The sequence below is a fragment of the Rattus rattus genome, chromosome 1, assembly GCF_011064425.1.
Source record: "Rattus rattus isolate New Zealand chromosome 1, Rrattus_CSIRO_v1, whole genome shotgun sequence".
NCBI lineage: Eukaryota > Metazoa > Chordata > Mammalia > Rodentia > Muridae > Rattus > Rattus rattus.
In genome coordinates, this window is record NC_046154.1 from 84,367,092 (window position 1) to 84,392,342 (window position 25,251).

The 25,251-nt window shown below is 38.3% G+C and overlaps 1 protein-coding gene across 1 annotated transcript in view; it reads left to right on the top strand.

Moving 5' to 3' along the window:
* Brinp1 (BMP/retinoic acid inducible neural specific 1) overlaps positions 1-23,936 on the top strand; it is a 190,095-nt gene extending 166,159 nt beyond the window's left edge. The window contains exon 8 of the mRNA XM_032902854.1: positions 22,325-23,936. Within this exon, the coding sequence (XP_032758745.1) occupies positions 22,325-23,462 (1,138 nt within the window). The 3' untranslated portion in view covers positions 23,463-23,936. The remainder of the gene's footprint in view (positions 1-22,324) is intronic.
* Positions 23,937-25,251: the final 1,315 nt, after the last annotated feature.

The window sequence follows — 25,251 nt, forward strand, 5'->3', positions numbered from 1 at the left end:
GGTTCAAGGTTTATAGGTGCTGGTCCTATGATTGAGACTAAAAAGGGGTCTCTCTGATGAGGGTTATGGTGACTTTTCTGTTGTGGGGCTTTGAATCAAGCTCTGAACCCCAAGCAAGAACTGGGCAGACATTCTTTAGAGTGGAAAGAGTCTTGGCCCAATTCTGGATAATGGAACAAATGTTTCCTGAGAAGTTACCATATTCATGGTTTTGAAGTGCCAAGATAAATTAATATATATATATATATATATATATATATATATATATATATATATATATATATAGAGAGAGAGAGAGAGAGAGAGAGAGAGAACACAAGGTGCAGATTGACTATGCATCTGCTCAGATCAGTTGCTGACTGAAGTATCTCTGGTCTTTTTGATAATGATTCGGCTAGGCTCTGGTCCAACAACACTCTGCAGGCAGGACAGTTTAGGCTCTGTTTCCCTGTTTAGTAGGAGTCTTTGCTAAGGTCATTCCTGTAAATTCCTTGAAGTTTCCAGTGCACTAGCTTTCTACCTCTCCCTGAAATGCACCAAATTCCATTTATTTGTGTAAAGATCCCACCACCACAACCACCACCACAACCACTACCACCATCACCATCTGATTGTTCCTGTTCTCAATCCTACCATTCTGTCTGCAAAATCAATTCTTTATCCCTTTCCCCAGGATTCCTTGCATTTCCTCTGAAACGCTCCTTGTTTCTTAGCCTCTTTGGGTCTGTGAACTGTAGTATGAGTGTCTTTTGGTTTACAGCTAATTTCTACTTATAAGTGAGTAATAGTATGTTCATCTTTCTACTTCTGTGTTACCACACATAGTATTATTGTTTTCTAGTTCCATTTGTCTGAATATTTTATGATGTCTATTTTTAACAGATGAGTAATATTTCATTGTTTAAATGTAACATATTTTCTTTATTCGTTCTCTGTTTGAGGGCATCTAGGTCATTTCTACTTCTAGCTCTTACAAGTAAAGTTGTTATGAACATAATTGAGCAAGTGTCCTAATGAAAGGATGGAGCATCCTTTGGGAATATACCCAATAGTGATATAGCTGGGTCTTGAGAAACCACCATATTGGTTTCCAAAGTGGCTATACAAGTTTGCATACCTACTAGCAGTAGATGAGTGTTCCCCTTGCTGCACATCCTCACCAACATGAGCCATCACTTTTTTTTTGAGCTTAGAAATTATTACAGGTGTGATATAGAATCTCAAAGTCATTTTGATTTACATATAACTGATGGCTAAGGATTTAGACTATTTCTTTAATTGTTTCTTGGTGATTTCTCTGTTGGGAATCCTGTTCAGATCTGTAGCTCATTTTGAATTGGATTATACTTAGTTTGTAGATATCTAGTTTCTTGAGTTCTTTATATATTTTAATTATTAGTTCTCTGTCAGATTTGGAGTCAGTAAAAGTCTTTTTCCTATTCGTGGGCTGCTGTTTTTTTCTATAGATTGTGTCCATTGCTTCATAGAAGCTTTTTGGTTTCATAAAATCTCATTTATTAATGGTAATTCTTAGTGTTAAGCGATTGGTATTCTGTTCGGGAAGTTGTCTCTGGCAATGCTTTCAAGACTATTCTCCACTTTCTGTTATCTTTAGGATAATGGAACGAATGTTTCCTGAAGGGTTACCATGTACACTGCTTTGAAAGTGCCAAGATAAATAACACCTATACCACCACATGTCCAGTCCAGGAAGATTATAAGTTCGATTCTAAACTCAGCCAAATGACTTTTGGAATTTCATGTGTGATGTTCCGTCACAAGGTTTTGCTATACACTTATGGATTTTTATTAGTATGTAGAAAACCCATTTCTAGTTTCAGACTCCTGTGGTTTGAATTGTAAAGTAAAAGAGAGGTCCATAGAAAAATTTCATGTGACTCTGTCATCCATAGTCATTGCATTATGCAGTTAAAAATAAGATTCAAGACATAGATTCTAGTTTGACTATTCAGACTTTTGATTATTGGAAACCCAGATAACCTGACCCAAGCACATATGTGCGTGAAAACACACACACACACACACACACACACACACACACACACACACAAACACACACCAAACAAACAAGTTCTCAATGTGTAGGCCACAGTAAATTCAATATTTCAGCAATTATGCTTCTACCTCTTGAATACTAGCATTAGAGAGGTGGGTGTCCACACCCAGCTCAATTCCTGGTTCTCTCATATTTAACATGAGAATAATTACTTTTCATCTATCAGAAGGTCATTTTTTTGTATTAAGTACAGTTCAGAAATATGGATTATTGGATGAAACAGAGCAATGAAAGTAAGGTGTACTTGAATCCAAATTCAAAGGGAAAAGAACAAGATTGAGTTAAAAGCCAATGTAACAAGTTGGTGTGTGTAATCTGATCCACCAGTGTTAGAGATTAATCCATCACCCTTATCATCTTATCATTAGTGAGGTAGCACTAATTCATCTCACTTCTATGAAGGAAATCATTAAAGCACAATGATGCAAAGTTGAATGGTAGAGTTTTGTCATGGAGGAGACCATGTCTACTTTTATAATACTCTATTCTAATACAATATTCTATCCAGCCATGAAGGGAGATACTCACAGATACTTATAAAGAAATTGTTCTCAGTACTGGGATGTTCTTATTGCTAAAGGGAGAGGGAGAAAGTAAAGATGAAGAAAAAGAGTTTGAGATGTGAAAAACAAAGCCTCTCGGGAAATGCTGTATTCAGATATCCTCTATGCAAAACTGGGACCATTAACTGACCATCATGACTACCAGCACCATGCAAGCCTTTGGGGGTAATTAAAGAAAAAAACAATGTCTTCAATTCACCATTGTCTATATGTGGTAGGGTATAAAAGACAGTGTTTTACAAAGGAGGTACCTGAATTCAAGTCATCACTGTCCAATATGGCATACAGATTGAAGAGGAAACAATCGTAACTCATTTTTAGCTCACACAGTGATGTTTTCTTTATGGGAATTCTGAATTAAACTCATTTGGGAAGATAAGGTGATTTTTCTTTTGGCAAAACAATTTGAAAACAATGAGGCTTAATTATCTCTGAGGTCTTTTCCAGGTTTATGAAAAATAACACTTAGAGGAATCGTTCTATTCTGACATATTGGTAGAAGGTCAGTAATTGAATCTTTGAGCAGAGCTGCTCTCAGATAATGCTAATTAGTCAAATTTAATGAGTACCCTGTAGTTCAAACCATGATCTGCTTTTGCCTGAATATAGAATACTCTCTTAACTAAGTGTCCCAGAATCAACTCTGATCACTTTTCAATTTGTACTCCCAAAAGCCATCAGAATTATTACTTAAGAAGCAGATTCAGCCTTGTCCCCAGTCTACTTGAAGCCTTTTGACAAATACTAATTTTGATGAAAAGAATGAAATTATAAGATGACCTATAGATCTGATAAAATTTGGCCTGTGCCAAGTTCATATATATAGATTGGTTTTTACCATTTCTTATAGTTTAGAAATGGTCCCCACTAATTTACCTCACTTAAATGTGCAAGTACAGCGTACTTTACAAGTGGCCTGTGGCCATTCCTCTTCTCTGGATAGTAACTGTTTTTTGCTTTCCTAACTGTACCCTTTACCTGTTCTTCAAATCTAAAGTCAAGTAGTCCCCTTTGGTGATCTCGGTCTTACTATGAAAAGTCTGCCTTGTGTCTCATTCCACATGATTTCTTAGAACTGTAACTTACTATGTGGAGGGTAAATCATAGTTCACCTTTATACCATAATTTACTGACCACAGTACAAAACTATCATCAATGTACAAACACCTCTATAAACATTCCTCTTCCTCTTTTCAGAACTTTTTAGCACAGAAACTGTCATATAATATCCATTTGGAAAATTTTTCAATAAGTAAAGAAAGCAATTATATTTTCCTCAGAATGTGTCCGGGTGGCATACTGACATCATCTTGTCAAAACTGAATGTCATCAACTTGCCAATGACTTCTAGTTTTTCTGTATACATTGATGTGTTTTGATTACCATTTTTCCTCATTTTTCCATTGAAAGATTGAAGACTAAATAAATTAAGCCATTTGGTCAAAGTCACTTTGAGAATTTCTGAAGAAATCAAAGCTAAAATTAAGGCACTGAAATTGATAGTTCACTGTAGTAAAATCAAAGCAGCTGGTGTAAACTGTCTTCAACCATTCTGGATACAAATCTTTTAAAATATATTACTTTGGGGAAACTCCTGTTGAACCACACAAAGATAAGAAGAAGAGAGAAGGAGGATGATAAAGAGAGCAAAAAAAAAATACAAACATGAAAAAGATGTGAAGAAAGGAAAGGAGGAGGAGAAGGAAGATGAGGATAATTAATAATAATAAATATTAAAATATTCTCTCAATAACTATAAACAGATATTTTTAAAGCTTATTAAATTTAGCAAAAATGAAGTGGTATTCTTTGCAGATATTAGTATGTGATTTATATCCTACCATTACTTAATTGTTAGAGACGATTATATTGTGAAATAAAGCAGAAAAATAGATTATTCATTGAGGGTAAATAGCATCATTATTTGCATTTCCCAATGACACTTGGACTTTGATTTATTTTTACTCCTGAAATTCACATGGCTTTGACCCAGTAGTGCAAGTTATAGCTAAGCACAATGTAATTATGCATTGTTGAAATAAAAATCTCTTGGAGACATATGCCTCAGACTCTAGTCCTGGGGCCTTAGCTTCTGAACCCTTGTCAGCTTTTAACATACTTTTTTATTCCATTCAGTGTTTAATTGGTGTCTGTGGAAAGACTCTGGTTACCAGAATAATTATAATCTCAAATCCAATGACCCTTTATATCCACACTGGTTCCCACTTGTCTCTCTGAACTTTGCACTTCCTTGTTCTGGACAAAATCTCCACACACTTCTGAAGTGGGACCCAGAGGTATGGTTACTTATATTTTATTGAAATCAAGTTAGTTTCTAATTTATTAGAATGTCATTCTAGGCCATGCCTTTTATTAGGTGTGCGACCTTCAGAAAAATAAATCTGCCTAAGTCCTCTGTTTTCTTATCTGCAGTCAGGATAAGAACAGGAACCACATGGAGTCAATGTCACAATCAAATTATATGACAACTCTCTGTAACATGAAAAGAAATGCAGACATGGAATATTATCATAATCATGAACAGAGTCTAAGGAACCTTAGACCACTGGTTCTCAAACTTGTTCATTCTGTGGCTCTTAATACATTTCCTTATGTTGCGTTGAATCACAATCATAAAATTATTTAGATAGTACTTCATAATTGTAATTTTGCTACAGTTATGAATTGTAATGTAAATCTCTAATATGCAGGATATCTAATATGTGACCCCCAAAGAGGTTAGGGCCCACAGAGAATGAGACACATCACCCTAGAGAAAGGATATAGTCACAAGTGGATCCTTCTGTTATATAAGGTAAAATATGAGCTTAGCAAAATATAATCCAGTGGTGAAGATGAGATATAAATTAGAATTCTCATCCCTGCAGATTCAGACACTTGAAGATATGACAGCATTTACCTTTAAGAAAAACTTGACTCAGTATTTAGGTATCCAAATTTCAGTTAGTGGTGAGAGATGTAAACCTGTGCTCTTACCCTCAAAAGCCAGCAATAGAACATTTAATGTTGCATGTTTAGCACATGGCAAGAAAAATAAAGCAAGTCCTCTAACCAGATCACGATGGAGTGCAAAGATTGTTAATTGAAAACGAAGAAGAGTAGAAGTAAAATTGAGTAAAAGAAGACGTGTGTACATGCTATATACATGTTGTACAATGCAAACATGCTACATGTAATTTTGTTCTAACTTACAGTGTATAGTCTTTCCAAGTCTTTTGGAAATTGAGCCAAGCCCACTTTAAGGGTGTTTGTATATTCAATCTGACATTCTGCAAACTTCCTTAAATAAACTATTTTCACCGTTATGCAGTATTTTTTTTCCATTTGTTTATTCGGTTTAGACTCATAAGAATCAATCTAAATGAATGTTTTAAGAATTTTTATGAACTCTCCAAATCATTCTGTTTTTATTTAAATTAATTTCCTTCATTTTTATTAACTGATCTATATTAAATTTTGTTACATAGTTCAAAGTTTTTTTCACAGTCGGGAGAAATCAGCTGAGATATCATTGATTTATTTTATCATTATCTCCATGATGTCGTGATATAACTGATATAAGCATATTCAAGACAAATCAGCCAAGAGAATTCTGAATGACATGGACATCTTCTACCATCTTAGCTGATGGAAGCGGAGAATCAGTTTTCTGGCCGTAATTTGCATAGATGTCTGCTAAGAAAGCCTTTCCTACTGGACATAGAAACTCTTATTCCTTCTTTCGTATCATTTTAATAAATATTTTTATTAATTCTTTGAGAATTGCCTATCTTGTATTTTGATCACATTCATCTCTATCCCTCAATGCCACCAATATCCACCCCTGCTTCATACCAACCCGAGTTTGTATGGTCATTTGTATAGGACACTATAACCTTTAGAGTCCAACTTGTGTTGTCCATATACTCTTAGAAGCATGATCACAGTCTGGAATACAGTTGAACTACTAGAGATCAAACCCTTTAAGAAAACTAAGATAAACTAAGTGTGGGGGTGTGTGTGTGTGTGTGTGTGTGTGTGTGTGTGTGTGTGTGTGTGTGTGTGTGTGCGCGCGCGCGCATGTGGCTGTATTTCTGTGTATGTGTTCATGTTTTATGGAGCACATGCAGCCACAAGTATGAATGACACAGGTATAGCAAGAAGCCAATCTAGGATGTCTTCTATAACTCTCTGCCTTATTTTCTTGGGACAGGGCCTGCCCTTGAACCTGTATCTCAGTGATTTGATTAGACATGTTGATCAGCAAGCTTTCCTATCCCTGTCTTTCCAGATCTGAGATTGTAGGCATTCACTGCTACACCTGGATTTTTATGTTGATTCTGGGAGAATTCAAACTCCAAACAGTTTAGAGATTAAGTGATCTTGCCAGTTCCTTAATCTGTAGTTTCTAAGGAATAGTTGGCCAGTGTATTGACTCGCAATTTTCCATTGTGTGCCTTTGCAGCACTTTGCATGCCATTCTATATATTTGCAATAGCTGCTCCACTCCAGACTTCCCCCCTTTGACTCTAACTTCTGCGAGGGCAGAGATTCTAGTGGGATTTTTTCTATTTTTTTTTCTCAGCCAATACATCCTCAGCCTTAGGTAGTATGCCTGCTACAGGATAATACATTTACTGAACTAATGGAACGAAACTTTGAAATGGAAGTTGAGAGATACTATTTGAACTTTCCATGGTAGGAAGAATTTTCCTACTTAAGAAAACATTTACTTATTTACTTATGAAAAAGTAAATTATATCTGCTAAAAATGGGAAATCAGAAATCTGGATAATGGTTTACAAAAATTGAAATTTATTCAGTGCATGGCTTTTTAACCATTTATGTTCAATTTTGCTAAGTTATGAGTTATATGTCCTTTGGCCCTAACTATTCTTACTTATAAAATGATATAATGGCAGAAATCTCTTCACAGGACCACTGTGAGGATGCCTAAGATATGTAGATTATATGTGTAATCTAAAAAAATCTAAACGAAATGGTCAATACATATTAGTCCTTTTTCCAGTTGCCCTTACTGTTAGATATTTGTTCTGGAAGGGGCTTATCCATGGATTAAACGTTTTTACATTGAGTTATAATTTTGTTGTTTTAGTGGCAGAAAGGAATTGTGAGAGAAAAATAGAGGGGAAATTGTATTTTAATAGCATTCTCTGGAAGTCATTTGAATGACAACCTTAAAAAAAAAAAAACAATAGGCTACCTTGTGGGCTTACAGGATTTATATTCCATTCCTTTCTTGACATGAGTATTAACACTTGTTTGACCACAAAGAGAGACATAGTCATCTGAAACCACTTCAACATATGTGACTAGAACAACGCAGGGTGTATCTAAGTGAATAATCTGGATGCATCCTAGGTCCTTGTGATGCAGATATAGTTGATTTTAAAGCCCCATAAATTTTTTGTTGGAAGACTCTACTTATTACTACACATACAGTTTCACCTTAGTACATGTACTTGGTATAGAAGACACAAAAATGGCTAAGTAAAGTGAATTCTACAGGAAGTTGGAAAGGGAGAAAAGCAGGAGGTAATGTCCATTATTCGATGACACAGTAAATTTATATACTAGTAATTTAAAAAGGAAAACTAAACAGAGAAGTGAAAAAAATCTAAGTGTTTCCCAAACACAGTCTTAGACAAAGACACTAAACCCAGGCGAAAGAGTATCCTACAGCATGTTGATTGTCCTAGCTGTCAAAGTATGTGGTTTTCTTTCTTGTCAACAGCGAACCCCATTCTCCAGATAGTGTTTCTGAGGCAGAAAAGTCCAAACCCTTTGCATAAGTGGTTGCTAATGCGTTGTATTCTTTCTGGTAGCATCTCAACTGACAGGTGGCATGACTTCCAACTTGCAGCTGCTGATATGACATCAGGAAGGGACCCATCTCTAGAATCATTTTGGAATAAATTTATCTGAATTAATTTGGTGCCATTTCAAATCTTGAAGAAAGAACTATTGCCAAGACAAGACCCTCCAATATAGGTCATTTTCAGCATTGTAAAGAGCTTCATACATTGACAGCTGTATCTATTCTTTACAATAACTTGTGGAAAAGTAAGCAATGTTACTTCTACCCTCTTAGAGGGAAAAATAAAACGTAGTTAACTTCAGTTAATGACTCACTCACGATTATAGCATATGACTCCTATGGCAATCTTGAATGGGTCTGGTCCCCTGAACTTGCCCCAAAATGATTTGTATTAATGTTTATAATGAATCTTCATTTTTTCCTCCATTTAATCCTTAATTCAAGAGATCTTTAGTGAGTGTGTGCTAAGATGAGACACCATAGACTTTATCTAAAGAAGCACTGAAGTGATGAAAAAGAGAGTAGATGCCCTTATTTCTGTGCTACTTGAAATCTAACCTATTTAATGACATCCAAAGTGCCAAATGACCTCAAATTATAAATCCATGTGTTATTCCTGGAAGGAAACCTGAAAGACCTAACTCAATCCCTTCATTGTATTAAAGGATATAAGAAGATAGAATAGAGAAATGTCTTGATTAGAGTATAAGTGAATTAGCTTGTATTGCTATATGATGAATTACCACACAATAAAGAGGCCAAAATGACAGATGCAAAATCTTACAATGTTCATGAGTTTGAATCTGGTTGTGATTAGAAGTGCTTATTCCTCAGGGATAAAAATTTAAGAATTGGCCAGAGTATGCTCATTTCTATTAAAACTTATGGGGAAAAATGCACATCTAAGTTTCTTCCTATTGTATGCAGTTATAGGACCCAGGTTATAACTCCCTTGTTATTTTCTGTGATGTACTTCAAGCTCATATTTGTTATTGTGCAGTAATTGCACAGTCTGTTTCTCTTCAAAGGAATGAATAGCATGTTTTATACAGTTTCAGGTGATTCTGACTAGAAAGTATTTATATATATGCAGGACTACAGAAGTGACTGCCTATCATATTGACTGTGGGAGGAGATTGGATCCTGAGACTATACTGAGCTTTCTTTTGTGTTCATAGTATATATACCATTCCAAATACTTATTTTTTATAACAAGCTGACTCATATTTAGAGTCTTATAACAAGAATTACTGTATAAACTCACGATCTGTGGTTAGACATTCAAACCTGTGTTTTCAAAGCACTTGTTCTCCCTGTAGTAAGCTGTAGTAAGTCAGTTGTATACAACTGACAGATGCCCTAGCATAGAGTGTCTAAGGAGTCCCCAGTGACCAACTATTCATATGTGGGGCCTCTCCATGTGGTACTTGATCAGCATGACTACGTTGTTCAGAGGGTCTCTGAGTATCAAGAGGTATTTTTCCAATGGACAGGAGTGACAGCTGCTGACTGCTATAGTTCTTGTTGCATAAACAGGGTGTATCTTTTCCACCCTATTAATAAATTAACTAGTGGAGTCTATCAACATTCAAGAAGATAACCAGCATTCTGTCTCTATAGGAAGTATACATATAGAGAGTATGGCTTGTATTAGTTTGTTTTTCTAGAACAACCCACGTACAAGAGAAAGATGCCCATCCCTTATAGACTCTGTGATGAAACATTTTGTGACATAAAATTGACCTTTAGAACTTATTTAGTCAAAATTAGTGAGTTTATTTTAATATTTAAAACTATTGCTAAATTCCAACTATATGGTTTGTTGTTTGCTTTAATTATTGTTGCTTTCCTTCATTGGCGTTCTTCGAGGACGATTATAGGGAATAACTTCCCATAAGCTGACATCTAATTTTCGTATTCGGTGGGTGTATATGCAGTGTGGGTACCAGAAGAGAGACAGAACATTTTGCAAGTTGCTGAAGATTCTTAATTATGAAGACATCTACAACTGAATGAACACCATAGAAAATAATCACTGGACTCCTGTCAGAAAGGCATGAAGTACTTGACGTCTATAAACTCTTGTCCTAACTTAGTGGGAGGAGGGGCTCATAATGTTATTTCCCGTCTCTTAAAATTAGTGTCTTCAGGGCCAGTGTCCAGCAGTCTCCTAACAATAAGATTATTTCCTTTCTTGAATGCATAGTAATCTAGGTAGAGTGACGGTTCCTCTGGAGAAAGCTTAAAGGAAGATTAACAGTGTTATTTTGGACGTTGTGCAAATTCTGTCTTAAGGGGAAGATTTGGGTTGTAGATTTCCAGTTACAATTTGTATAAGCTCAGGAAAATCACCTCATGTTTCTAGCCTTAGTTTTCCATCTATTTCATGGTCCAAATCTCACCCAAGCATCAGTTATATTCACAGTTTTGATATTCTACCACTATATTCTTATCAGCAGTTCCACTCACAAAACAAAATCAAACAAACGAAAAATGAACAACAATATTACTTGATAGAACTTGACTAATTATCTAACGTATAAGCAAGTGAGTGTGTGTGTGTGTGTGTGTGTGTGTGTGTGTGTGTCTTTGTGTGTGTGTGTGTGTGTTGAAGGTTGTACTTTGGGTGACAATGACTTATTCTGAGTATGTATTAAACTGTCTTATTCAATAAGAGGTTCAAGTCCACAAATAAATTCAGCACAGCCCGGGGCAGCTGTCTGTCAATCATTGGAGCCTAAGGATTTCTTCCCAACTATGTGGCAATGAAGCTTTGAGCTAGAAGTATTTTGGGCATTTCTTATCTATTTATGGAGCAAAAAAAGTGGCAATGTGTTCCAACACTCTGGTAACCCAAGGGAGTACAATTAGGACAAGGGGTTGATAGATGCGTGCCTGAAGCTCATTCACAGCACTGTGCAGGATTTATCAGGGCCAGGATTGGCAGGAATTTCTTCATTTTTATCAATGTTTGTCATTCTGCATTTGTAGCAAATGGGGCAGTTGACTCACTTCCCTGACGTAAGACAAGAAAATAACTATCTCTACTTGCTTTATATTGTCTTTGGTTTCTTTTTTTTCTCTGTCTCTCTTTTCCTGAGGCTTGGAAGTTGCTTTTCATTTGGATTAGAATCTAGAGGCTCGGGGGATTGAGTCAGAAATAGAACTGAGTTCTCACAATCTTAGTGGATAGGTCTTTCTTTTGTTTTGTTTTTAATCTTCCTTCAGAAATATCCTCCCACGCTGTTTCCCACACCGAAACATTCTTCAAGTCTGCATATTGGTGAGTTATAACCTCAGTTTTTTGATAAGTAAATCATGACTATTAGGCCATCTCTTCTCATCTTCCGAGCCGCAGGTTTTCATAATGCTGAAATGGCATTTTAATTCTCTCTTTACCCAGCATAGGACACACAAAAAGTATGAGGATCAAAGATAAGTATTAAGTAGACAAACTACCTGAAAGTTTTCATAGTGATATAAACCTGATTCAGGTGCTGTCTACTAAATGCAGTTGCTGTGGGTATTTTGAATAAATTATTTGGCAAATGTCTTATAAAATTATTGTATCTTTACACAAAGGTCAAATGATGTAAGTGTATAACAAGAAAATTTTTCACAACTAACTTGCATATGTAAATATAAATAAGATCAAAATATAGGGAGATGGTTCAGGGATTAAGAACAATTCCTGCTCTTCCCAAGGACCTATGTTCAGTTCCAAACACTTCAATTACATGACTCTCTTCCACCTCTCACTCCAGCAATAATGGTTATGATATATGCATGTACACAAGCATGCATATATACAAACACATGCACATACACACACATTGGAATTTAAAAATTATATATCAAGTTGGAAGAATTGAATACATGTACATACAAGTAGCAATAAATAGACAGAGGATGATGGTGTGTGTGTGTGTGTGTGTGTGTGTGTGTGTGTGTGTGTGTGTGTAACAATTAAAAGAAAAGAAGCCATGATTGCAAAGGGAGCAAAGTGGAGGAACATATGATGTATGCGAGGGATTAGAGGGAAGGAAGGAAAAAGGAAATATGATTTAATTATGTTTTAATTTGAAAAGTAATAATATAAACACAAATGTATGTGTATATGTATACACATATATACATATATCTATCTACTCATATAGACAAATAATTGCCTATCACTAACTCCATTTAATCTATATGTATCTATATTTACATTGAATCATATCTGCATTAAGATACCCCATGTCAATCACATGTCTTTTATGGGCACGTTAACTATAGGACTATTCTGTTTTTGTATAAAAATATTAATTACTAATTAGTATAATTAATTAATTGACACAATAATTTGGAAGTGTGCATTTATGATTGCTAAGATGCACCAGAGGAAGTTATAGTACCATCTTCTAACACATGAGTTTCAGGGCTTGAATTCAAGATGTTAAACCTAGTGGCATGTACCTTTAACTTGTGGGCCATTTCATTGGCCCAAATCTGCTTTGTGAAATTAGCACAAACCCTTCATTGGTGCTTTGCTAGCATTTTATTTTTCTTAGAAATGACCATTTATTGTTTTGTATAACTGTGGTTGGCTCATCCCCCCAGGAGATTCCAAGCTGTATGCTATTTTGGTACTGATTGACTTTTACGTGGTCTCCAGGTTGGGACTGCAATAAATATTGAAGCAATCTCAATGCATATATTTTAGGGTACATTTGTTGTTGTTGTTGTTGTTTACTTCTAGGGATAGAATTGCTTCTACACATATGCTAATATGTACATTTTGATAAATTCTCAAGCAGACTGTTTGCTTTTCTCTCTTTGTGGAAACTTACTTCTTTCCTGTCCTGCACAGCGAAGTTGCATTTGCTATATGCCTTTGCAATATTTAGTACTTTCCCTTAAATTTTTTTGGTCAATTTAAATTTTATCTGAGCTGCTCATCCGAAGTTGTATATTACTGAAATTTTCGGTTATATCATCTTAATGATGAACAAAAGTAGAGTTTCACAGGATTATTAGCTTTTTAAATAACCACTTTGTAAAATGAACTGTCTGCTTCTGTCATTTGCGTAGCCTCCGTTTTTGCTTGTGGCTTGTTCTTACTGAGCTATAGTACTTTATGTGGTATATTAATCCATTCAATATTCTATGACATGCTTTCATAGCCTGGGTTTCTTATAAGCAGTTAAATCTCTGTGTTCTAGAGTCCTGGTATTCCAAAACCAAGAAATGCACACAAATGTCTAAAGAAAACTTTCTGGTCCTTGTAACTCTCTTCTCATAATAGAAGGCCTCACAGATCTTCCTAAGTTTAAGGACATGACATTAACTTCATGCATGAGAATTGCATTTGCATGGACTCATCACCTCACAGCCCCCACCTCCCAACACTATGTCTTTGAAAATCGAGCTTTCTATTGATTAATTTGGGGACACAAATAATCTGAACATGGCTTGAGTTGTGAATACAGTCTTTTATTGGATGGAGGTTCATTAATTTATTGTGTTGTCCTTAATTCCATTTTTTGTTGGGTATTATTTAATCTTAGCATTTTTCGTGAGCCAATATTTTTTGTCTGTTGTAAATGCTCTAAAAAAATCTCTTTCTACTCCATTTCCTTGAAGATAGTTGCCTTCACTTTTTGTAGAATTGTTTAGTCCTTGTTATTGTTTACTTTTCACAGATCTCCCATCATTTGATTTAATTTGGAAGAGCAGAAGTAGTTTCTCTCAAAGTTTCATTGTTTAATATCAGTAGTTAACTGACCCACCAGTACTTGTTGAATATTTCCTCCCTTGTAGTTTTCAATCTATAATTACTGATTTCAAAGGAACCATTTAACATGTGAACTCAAGGGGAACACAGTCACTGTTTTCATAAGAGATCTTGTGCACTTAGTACAAGTCTGGAGCTTCTATACATTCTCTTATCTGATGCTCAGAATGACCTTGCAAAGAGTATGCTATTATTTCATTCTGTACCAGAGACAACAGAAGCTTAGAAAGGACAAGTGATTAGTTCAAGGTTAAATAATGTATTCATTAAGATTCAATACCATTATTTTGTCCTTTGAGTACAATACCCATATCTAGTCTAGATCTTTCTTCTGAGAGCATTCTAGTGGCAGAGTTCATTAGAACTATGGAAAAATGAACAAACAGTGAAACTGGAATATTAGACTGCAATCAGTTGGGCTGTTTTAATAACATAGAAGAATATTTTTACCTGGGACAATTTCCCTCACTAATGGCAATAATGGTAATAAGTTTTAAGTCCTTGAGCTGGAAACTCTCAGAATCTCTGCATATTTAGCTTAGCTCGTAATACAAAGTGCAAGGTAGTTATTATGTTCATTTGGCAGAGAAGAAAACTGTGATTCAGGGGATGGAAGGGTGACTCAATTGATAAAGTGCTTGTCTGGTAAGAGGGTGCATCACTAGCACCCACATAAAAAAACAATGTCCAAATTATTAATTCATGCTCGTCATCCCATCGCTAAGAAAACAAAGAAATGGTGGCTACTGAGAGTTCAGTGGCTCGTAAGCCTAGACTAATCAGTGGACTTTGGATCCCAGTGGAAGACCCTGTCACAGAAAACAAGATGGCGGGCTTTTGAGAAAATATTGGTTAGTCTACAGCTTCCATGTTCATGGGCCCTCATGTAGGTACACACACACCAAACACACACACACACACACACACACACACACACACACACACACACACACACACACACTAAACCACTTGGTGCAAGAATATACCCAGCGGAAGAAATGGAGCACGAGTGATTGTCAAAAAGCTCAAGGACAAATATCCAAGGTCAAATAGACTTAGTGCAAGTGCAGTTCTTCCTTAGCTTATTTGTACCCTGTTATTCACCCAGAGCATTGACCTACATGATTACTACCTCATTTCAAGGTTACAACAAGCCACTAGGCTCTGGTTTGCCCCTTTTCACTTCAATAGGATGTTGGTCTGAGCCTTCCATTGTGCTGCTCAGGACAAATAACGGACTCTGACAGCATCCGCATGGGAGCACCTGCTGCTTTTAGTCCTTCTTTCATCTCTGAGCTGCTCCTGCTCCTTCCATCATCTGTCTTCAGGACTTCTATGCCCCAAAGCAAAACTCAGAGTTTGAATATGCAGCTGATGTTGCCTGTCACCTCCTTCCAGACACAGAACAGTGTAATTGCAAAAAATTGTTTCATAATCCTCCCCAATTAAGATTCTGACAACCTAATTTGAAAGACCAGGCTGGATTCTTCCTTTGCAACCAGCTCGCCCTCTTCCTCATTTCACCCTCACCACTGCCCCTGCAAGCATATTTACCAGCTTCACTCCACGGTTCCAACTAGAAAATGTTCTCAGCATGGCAGGAGACTGTAAAACTCTCCTTTTGGTCATTACTTTGCCACTGTTATGTTCTATTCAATGAGGCTCTGACCTCATGTGAAGAACTGAGGACAAACAGGCTGTTAGGGCTATAGAAGGAACTTAAATAGGGCAATGATTAAAAGGTAAATATTTGTCCAGGGAAACTGATGAGCAGAGTGGGCCTGATGGCTGGTTATAATTGAGACTGGCACAGCCATGAAACAGTATTCCTGGCATCTGACCCTAAAGACATGTGTGGGTTTGAAGAGTCTTTCAGGACATCCATAAGTATGGCTGGACACACACACACACACACACACACACACACACACACACACACACACACACACACACACACGTACATATATGCATGCACATGCACAATCATTCATACACACGTGCAAAGTATATAAAGAACAGTGCACACCAGACACCAAGGAATAAGTCCTTGTCTCCCAGTTTTGCCTGTCTTCTGCAAAATATATACTCCATGGAACCATGGGAATGCACCTAGATACCAATTACAATGTCAAAGAAACACCTAGGAAAACACACAGGGCATAAATGAAAGAGTAATTTGAAATTCCACTTTCTTCCTTTTTCATTTCTTCTGTTCTTTTAAAAACACACTGTTATTAAACAAATAGGCCTTACAGATTATAGTTTTGTATTTTAGCCTAGATTTCTTCCCCTGTGTCCTGCAACATTCTCTTGGCACTAGATTTGTATGATCTTCCCTAAAATGCCACAGGCCAGGCACCGCATTCCCAGCTTAGGCAAAACCTCCAATTAAAATCAGCAGGGAGGTTGCTTGAATTAGGAATCCCAGCCAGGGCTCCCCAGCCTGCTGGTTCAGAATGAGAGATGTGAGCCTTTAAACAACGGATGGGAAGCCCTAGGTGGCAAAGCCTCTGTCCTCCAAATGACAAGGGACTCATGCTGTGTCTCTTGGAGACCTGTCAGGTTGCCAGAACATCCTGGCTGTGGCAAAGACAGGGACCACAGGGAAGCAGCTGAGACGTCTCCAGGGTGCTGAGAGTGGTTTATATCCGCTATGGGGCTTGGAGGGCAAGCAATATATACTGTGATCATTGAGAGTATGCCGAGATTATATTTAGAAAGCTTGAACTCTGGCCATGCCTATGCTGTGTAACCATGGATGAGTGACAGTCCTTCTCTGGCTTCAACACGCTTATCAGTTACGTGGAATTCAGAAGCAAATCTTACCTCATGCGAGTGACCGTGAGGATGAAGAGATAACTGCCGTGACCTGGAAGGTACTATAGAATATTAACTGTCTATCTCACCAACGGAGGGGCAGTGTCATTCAGTTTTAAACGTGAAGAAGATGAACTGTCAATTTCTCTGGCTTTTCTTAAAAATTCTCTGCTTTTGCGGTCCAACCTACTGTATCTGAAGCCACTGTGAGTGCTAATCAATCAAGTACCAGATTTTTTTTCTAGTTTAGAGGTGAACATGCATCTTCCTGCTCTCCTCTTTACTCTTTTCTCTCCTGCTCCCTATCTCTTACCTCCTCTCCATCCAGCTTTCTCCTTCCCTCCGTTCATTCCAGCCCCCATCAGAATGAATTGAGTATCTCATCCAACAGAAAGATACTGATTTGGCTGCAAACGGAAGATGGTGTAGCTGGATCCCCAGAGACAGAGAAAAGCATTTTAAAACATGGTTCTTACTGCCTCACACTCACTGCATGACAGTGGGTCTGTGCGAGCATTGTAAGACCCTCCCATCCAGAACTGACCTATTAAGCTGTTTCTCTGTCGCCAAAGTTGAGACAGTTGTCACTAGCTAGCCTGGGAAAAGGTATTTATAGATCACAGTCCCTCCTACCCCTGGTGCCCATCCTTTCCACGTGCATTCATCAGAGAGGCCCAATTATCTCCAAATGGAAAAGAGAGACCCTGAAAGGTTCAGAGGAAGCAAGGGATGTAGTGAAAGACTCTTAAATAACCAAACTCTCTGTATCTCCCCATCCATTCCATTTGTTTATCTTCTTGTGGCTACTTCCTGTTTGTTATCCTTATTGTTTTAATATCATATTATGATTTATTTCACAACATATGCCCACAGCAGATGTACAATGTTGGTATTTAAAAGGTATGCTAATCTCTCAAGTCCTCTTCTTCTGTCACACCACAGTGGTGAGAGGTGACACAAAGGGGAACAGTGCATGTGAAGGTGCCTTACCACCATCCATGCTACACATAGTGGTCCATAATAATGGTAAGGCATAGAATCCCCCCATATGTTTAGGATGCCACCTTCAATGACATTTTTTGTTACTCAGATAACTGGGCAGAGATGGAGAAGTTATGGAAGATTATTTTGACTAAAGCTGATGTTGGAAGTTGTTTATATTTAAAAAATCAGCAAATACACACACACACACACACACACACACACACAATGGGCTGAGCTTATTTTTCAGGTTTTAGTCTTCTCAAATGAAGGATTGAAAAATAACAGGATGGTCTGTGACATTGGGAATTAGCAATCACTGATAACACTGTTCTCTCTGTGTCTGTGTGTCTCTGTGTTCCCCCCACCTCTCCTCTCTCCTCTCTCTCTCTCTCTCTCTCTCTCTCTCTCTCTCTCTCTCTCTCTCTCTCTCTCTCTCTCCTCAAGCCCATGGTTTCTTCACTGTCTACCTTATCTGGATCTTGTAACTGGTAATAATTTAACCTCCCTTGAGCCTGTTTCTATCTTACACACTGGCTGTGACATATCACATTATGCCTAGTATCTTCCATGTACCCTTCTTAGTAGCTTCCATGTACACTTCTGCCCATCATCTCCAACATGAAGTCTCTTTCTCCTCTCTGTCACCCCACCTTTCCCCTCTGTTTCCTCTTTCCTGGGCTTCGCACTCCTTACACCCCTCCTTCACATCACTTCCCTTCTGCCTCCTCATGCTGTACCATTAATGCCCCCTTTGATACAGCCCACAACCTCACAATTATTCCAAGCTCAGGAGACGCAGGTGCCATGCAGCCTGCTAATGTGTCTCAGAGGGCCTCTGTCCCCAGTCCCTCCTGCCTGACAAGGCTGGAATCCTAATTCCCCAGCAGCCCCCTTGCTTGTAGCAGCAGCACCAGGAACTTTCATCTTTTTATTTCCCCCACTGAGGATTCTGAGAGTGCCGCCACAATGAAGCATTGACAGGAGGAGTGGGGGCTGAGGTCCCTACAAAGGGTCCCAAAGATAAGACACGAGAAAGGGGGCGCTCTACGGGGTTATAGAATGCCTTGCAGATGGGAACAGAAGCACTCTAAATGGGGTACTGTGCTGTCACTTGGAGAGCGAGTGACAGGGGCAAGTGTGGGCCATTTGAAAGAGACATTTTGAAATAGAGCTCTTGTCAGATGTAACCACGCAATCGCAGCCGCGTGGAGGGCCCCTGCAGCTCACAAAAAATATCAGATGACTCATACCCCAATATTCAGTGTTCTGATTTGGGAGGTGGGAGCCACACAGCTCATTATGATTCTTGCTCCGTTTCCTGAAAGCTGGGCCTGCTGTTCTCCAGGCTGTAATAGGATTGGTCTCACGAAGCAGAGACCAGGGAGGCCTGCGGCTGTGTGGGTGGATGGTATGGAAAACTAATACTGCTATCCTGAGGGGACAGAGAGAAGTTTGTTGTCCGTTTTCATTTTTTCCTTTTTGTTAATAAAATGTAAGAAGGAAAATATTAATATTCTTCATTCATTCATTCAGCAAACATTTATGAAGCTAGCTAGGTTGTGTGCTACGTGCTGAAGGAAGAAAGTCTCTGCCTGCTAAACTTGAGAGTCTAGAGGAGAGAGTAGGAATGAGACAAACAGTTTAAGCACAATGCCTCGGGGTGTTTTCAGGATTTTTTTTTCTTTTACTAGATGGGGGGTGGTTCTGTGGATTAAACAGGTAGAGAGTTTCAAGAAGCTAATTATGACACCATTTCTCTCAGTTGATAAGTAACTCATTTAAATCCCAAGTCAGCTAGGCAGCCATTTCAACAGTATCCATTTTCAAATGCTACAACAAAATGGCTTCTTTTAGACTTCAGAGCATTCTAGAGAGTGTCTGAGGACCTTCAAAGGAAGAGCTTATTCTCTGAGATATGAGCACTGTGTACTGTTACATTTTTTTTTATAATTGCTGTATCTTAGGCTTTTCTCAGCAGTTTAAATATATCACAGCATCCCTGTGCCAGCCTCTTGAGACAGACTTTATTATCCCCATTTTAGCAAAGAATACCAAGGATTTAAGAGATGAAATGACTCACTCCCTGTTCTAGGATGGGTTTGGTTTTTGTTGTTTTTTAGCCCTAACTTCAGTTCTGCTTGAATTAACGATATTCATACTCTTCTGTTTAGACTGTCCTATCTCCCCAATGACTTTGAGGATTTATGATTGTGTGATTGTAAGTCAAAAGAATTGCTAGAACAGACAGTTGGCTAACACATCTAAGCACAGGATGTGTGGTGCAAATGAGCTTCTTTTCTCATTCTCATAGTGCTGCAAGAATATGAATTATGAGCTCCATCGTCATCATCATCATCATCATCATCATCATCATCATCATCATCTGTGTCATCACAGACCTTGCATGTAGTCTTAATACATTTTATTTAAGTCTGTTTTAAAAATTCTGACTGATAGATAATGCCCAAGGAAAGGTTGATGTGTCAGGAGACTTCACTTCTTAATGATCATATGGTTCATCAGTTGGCCTTGGAGCTTCTGTATTCACTCTTATGAAATAAACTTGATAATCCTTTTGCAGGGAGAATAAGAGCTGAGTTTTACTAAGCCCTTAATTCCTACCAAATTTGAAAGGGTATTTCACACAAAAATTTGGCTAATCCTTACAACAATCCTGTGTGGTAGGAGGAGTTAGTGGGAAGGCTAAGGAAATTGCCCACTGAACAGAAAAGCCAGGATTTTACCCATTTGCTGGAGAAGCCTGAATCTCACGTCATTGTCTGGGTGTTGTTGGTAAGCTCAAGTGAGAAGCTGGGCATAAAAATGCCTGTGCCTGGTAAAGACTGCTAGACAGCTATGCAGGGCTATTTGTAGCATGGAGGACAGCCAAGAGGTGACTTCCAAAGAAACGTGGAAAAATGAAAGGCCTCTGGGCTGACAGCTTTACATATTTTTATCTATTCTTCTGCTGCTTCTTATGGTTCATGGATCTGTCTTCATTAAAATATTTTAGTGCCTGGAATCTGGGTATAGACACTGGTATCATTTACATCATGGATGGGCAATGCGGAGGGGCTTTTGAGATATAATTTGCAATAGAAATGCCACACGATTGAGAATTTAGAATGCTGGACAACAGAATAACATATTTTTATTGCATATTACAAAAGTGTGCCACTGGGAGAATCATATAGATATATGATCATATAGGAAGTACTACATGATGGGTTGGGGGATTTAGCTCAGTGGTAGAGCGCTTGCCTAGGAAGCACAAGGCCTGTTAGGTCCCCAGCTCGAAAAAAAAGAACCAAAAAAAAAAAAAAAAAGAAGAAGTACTACATGAGGGCTGGAGAGACGGCTCAGTGGATAAGAGCACTAACTACTCTTCCAATGGTCATGAGTTCAGTTCCCAGCCACCACATGGTGGCTCATGACCATCTGTAATGCAATTCGATGCCCTCTTCTGGTGTGTCTGAAGACAACAAAACAGTATACTCATATACATAAAATAAATACATTTAAAAAAAAAAGAAGTGCTACATGAATTCTAGAATATGGTGCGATGAAGCTTTTTTTTGTTGACAGGGTTGGGCATGCCATAACTTCATCAATGGAAGGTGGGGAATCCCCTGGTATTGACATAAAAAAATACAAATGAAAAGAAAGAAAACATAGAGTTCCACAAATCTTGCCCGTGTGAGACTTTTCATGATTTGTTCTCATCCAGAAAGTGTATTTGTGCTTAGAAACTTTATTCCCTAAGTCAAATTTCTCAGTACCTATTGTATAATAGAATAGATAGAGATGAATGAATGTCCTATTAGTCCAATGCCTCTTTTTTATATGTTTTCACAAAGACTGTTAGATGTGTAAAGTACAAAGTGATATAACAGCTTCAAGACATTATCCGGCATGACAATGTATTTATTAATAGATATTTAATCTACATTCTCTCTTATATTTAACCTGCTTATCCTTAAGGCTTTCCAACTGGGCTAGGCTGGTTGGCTAGTGAGTCTCAGGGATCTTCCTGCATCTGCCTTCCAAACCTGAGATTAAAAGTGTGGGCCACCATGCCTCCTTTTTTTTTTTTTTTTTACATGTATACTGAGGATTAAAGCTTAGATCTTCATACATACATGGCAAGAATTTTTACGAAGCCATAATTCCAACCTCCTCTTTTCATTCTTTGGGAGGTTACATGTATGATGTACCTCACAATCCTATTGATGGTAGCTAACATGTTCCATTGTTCTTCATTTTCACAGGACAATTCAGCAGTGGCTTGCAAGGGTCCAGTCACTTCTCTACTGCAATGAGAATGGGTTCTGGGGCACCTTCCTGGAAAGCCAGAGGAGTTGTGTGTGCCATGGTAGCACCACACTGTGTCAGCGCCCTATCCCATGCATCATAGGTGGGAACAACAGCTGTGCCATGTGCAGCCTGGCCAACATCTCACTCTGTGGCTCCTGCAATAAGGGCTACAAGTTGTACAGAGGCCGCTGTGAACCACAAAACGTGGACTCTGAGAGGAGTGAGCAGTTCATCAGCTTTGAGACCGACCTGGACTTCCAGGACTTGGAACTGAAGTACCTGTTGCAGAAGATGGATTCACGCCTCTATGTCCACACTACCTTCATCAGCAATGAGATTCGCCTGGATACGTTCTTTGACCCTCGGTGGCGCAAGCGCATGTCCCTCACTCTCAAGAGCAACAAGAACCGCATGGACTTTATCCATATGGTGATCGGCATGTCCATGCGAATCTGCCAGATGCGAAACAGCAGCCTGGACCCTATGTTCTTTGTCTATGTCAATCCCTTCAGTGGGAGCCATTCAGAAGGCTGGAACATGCCCTTTGGGGAATTTGGCTACCCACGTTGGGAGAAGATCCGTCTGCAAAACAGCCAATGCTACAACTGGACTCTCTTGCTGGGCAATCGGTGGAAAACTTTTTTCGAGACTGTCCATATCTACCTACGTAGTCGGACTCGGCTACCCACCCTACGCAATGAGACTGGCCAGGGCCCGGTGGACCTGTCAGATCCCTCCAAAAGGCAATTCTACATCAAGATCTCCGATGTGCAGGTGTTCGGGTATAGCCTGAGGTTCAATGCTGACCTCTTACGAAGTGCCGTGCAACAGGTGAATCAATCCTATACACAGGGTGGCCAGTTCTATTCCTCCTCATCCGTGATGCTTCTCATGTTGGACATTCGGGACCGAATTAACCGCCTGGCCCCTCCTGTGGCCCCAGGAAAACCCCAGCTGGACTTGTTTTCCTGTATGCTGAAGCACCGCCTGAAGCTGACCAACAGTGAGATTATCAGGGTGAATCATGCCTTGGACCTCTACAACACTGAGATCCTCAAACAGTCTGACCAGATGACAGCCAAACTCTGCTAACCCGGGACCCTTTGCCATGGACTTTCCCTTCTGTTGTACAAATACAACAGAATAAAACAAAGTAAAACAAAAGAAAAGACACACACACACACACACACACACACAAACAGATTTGTAAAATGTAATTAGTATTCAAAGGAAAGGAGGAAAACACTTCATTTGTTGAAAGCTAAAGTGTTCTAGCAACTGTATAAAACCGTGGGGCATGTCTCTTACTTCTATATTCTGTCACGAAGAAGGATCTCAGAATTTTGTGAAGCTTTGAGTTGGTGGCTTCTTTGGCATCAGGTGCTGTGTAGAGGGGGGGAGAAGGGGAGATCATATGCAATGAATTGTAAAGACCTCTGCTGTGCAGGTGCTAAGATTAAACACTAAAAGAGAGAGAAAGAGATATATGTAATGTACCTCTGACACTGCCATTTTTCCTTGTGAGAGGAAATGGACGTAGATAAAGAAGATATTTCTTCGCTAAGATTTCTTCCCTTTTATGCTTAATTCTTTGTGATTCTTTTGACACTCTGCTGGGGGTGGGGGTGGGGGGCTACGACACGGCAATATTACCCATATGGCTTCTTTACGTCTCAATAAACTGAAGCTAGTGATAAATGGTTCATAGGTGGGGTGGGAATAAAATAAACTGACACAATTCTAGAACAAACAATAACCATAAATATTAGCTCTTCAAACTACGTAGCTTAGAAATCAGGGTCAAAAGGAAACAGCATGCTCATGAATAGCCCCATAATAACTGCCTCATAAGAGTTTGAATCTGATCTTCTTATGCCTTTTTTTTTCTTAGCTTTCTGAACACTTCAGTATTTTGTGATTCAAAAATATTTACCAAAGGGTAAAAGATTTCTTTTTCCAAAATTGTGTTTAATGATTCATTTGACTGTGTGAACAAAAAAGTTACACCTACTTTCTCCACAAAGAAACACAGTATTCTATTGTTCAGAAATGTTTTCCTAGTAGAGATAGTTTTAATTTGAGTATTACCCGTGACCAAGTGTTATTCGTAATAGTAGAAATTTTGGAGTATATGGGAGTATATAAGGTTTTCTACATTTAAATTTCTTTTGGATTAATTTGTAATTCACAAGCACAAGTGAACATGCATCAAGGCCTTGTCACACATATATACACAGTATAAATACTACCCCTTCTTGTGAAGGAGTTGTGTTTAGTAAAATGAGAGACTCAAGAAGGCAGGCATATCCCAAAGTTCTTGTGAACATTTGGGAGGACATTGTCAGTCTTAGTAGTGTTACTTGCAAGAGGCATTTTTCTGACATCTGGACCTCATTTGTATATTTGGAGTAAAATGCAGAGTCATCAAAGTGTACAACAGAAAACAGAGGTTCTCTGGTCTAAGTCATCAGTGTTCACTGATTACTTCCCTAAACAAGAAACTGCTTAGCTCCATGTTCCATGCTCTGAGAGTGCTGCTTTCACCAAAGAGAAGGTATCAGTCTTATCTCAGGTTATGTTATAAAAGCTAGCTGATGATTGGATATCAGTCCATAATTTACCCATTCCCCACCCCCCAGCACACACTGACTTGACTTCTATTATGTGCTTTCATGCATCCTTTATAGTATCCTTTTCTGCAGCCTAGATCTCGTGTGACCAGCACACCCATCCATGATAGTTGAAAGTATAAAGGGAGGGCTTCCATTGATAAAAGGAGAATTTTCTGATTAATAGAAATGAAAGTGAGGAGAGAGAAAAAAGTTTTTCCTAAAACAGCATATTAAAGTTTTAATATTCTCATTTTGGTACGAATTAGCAT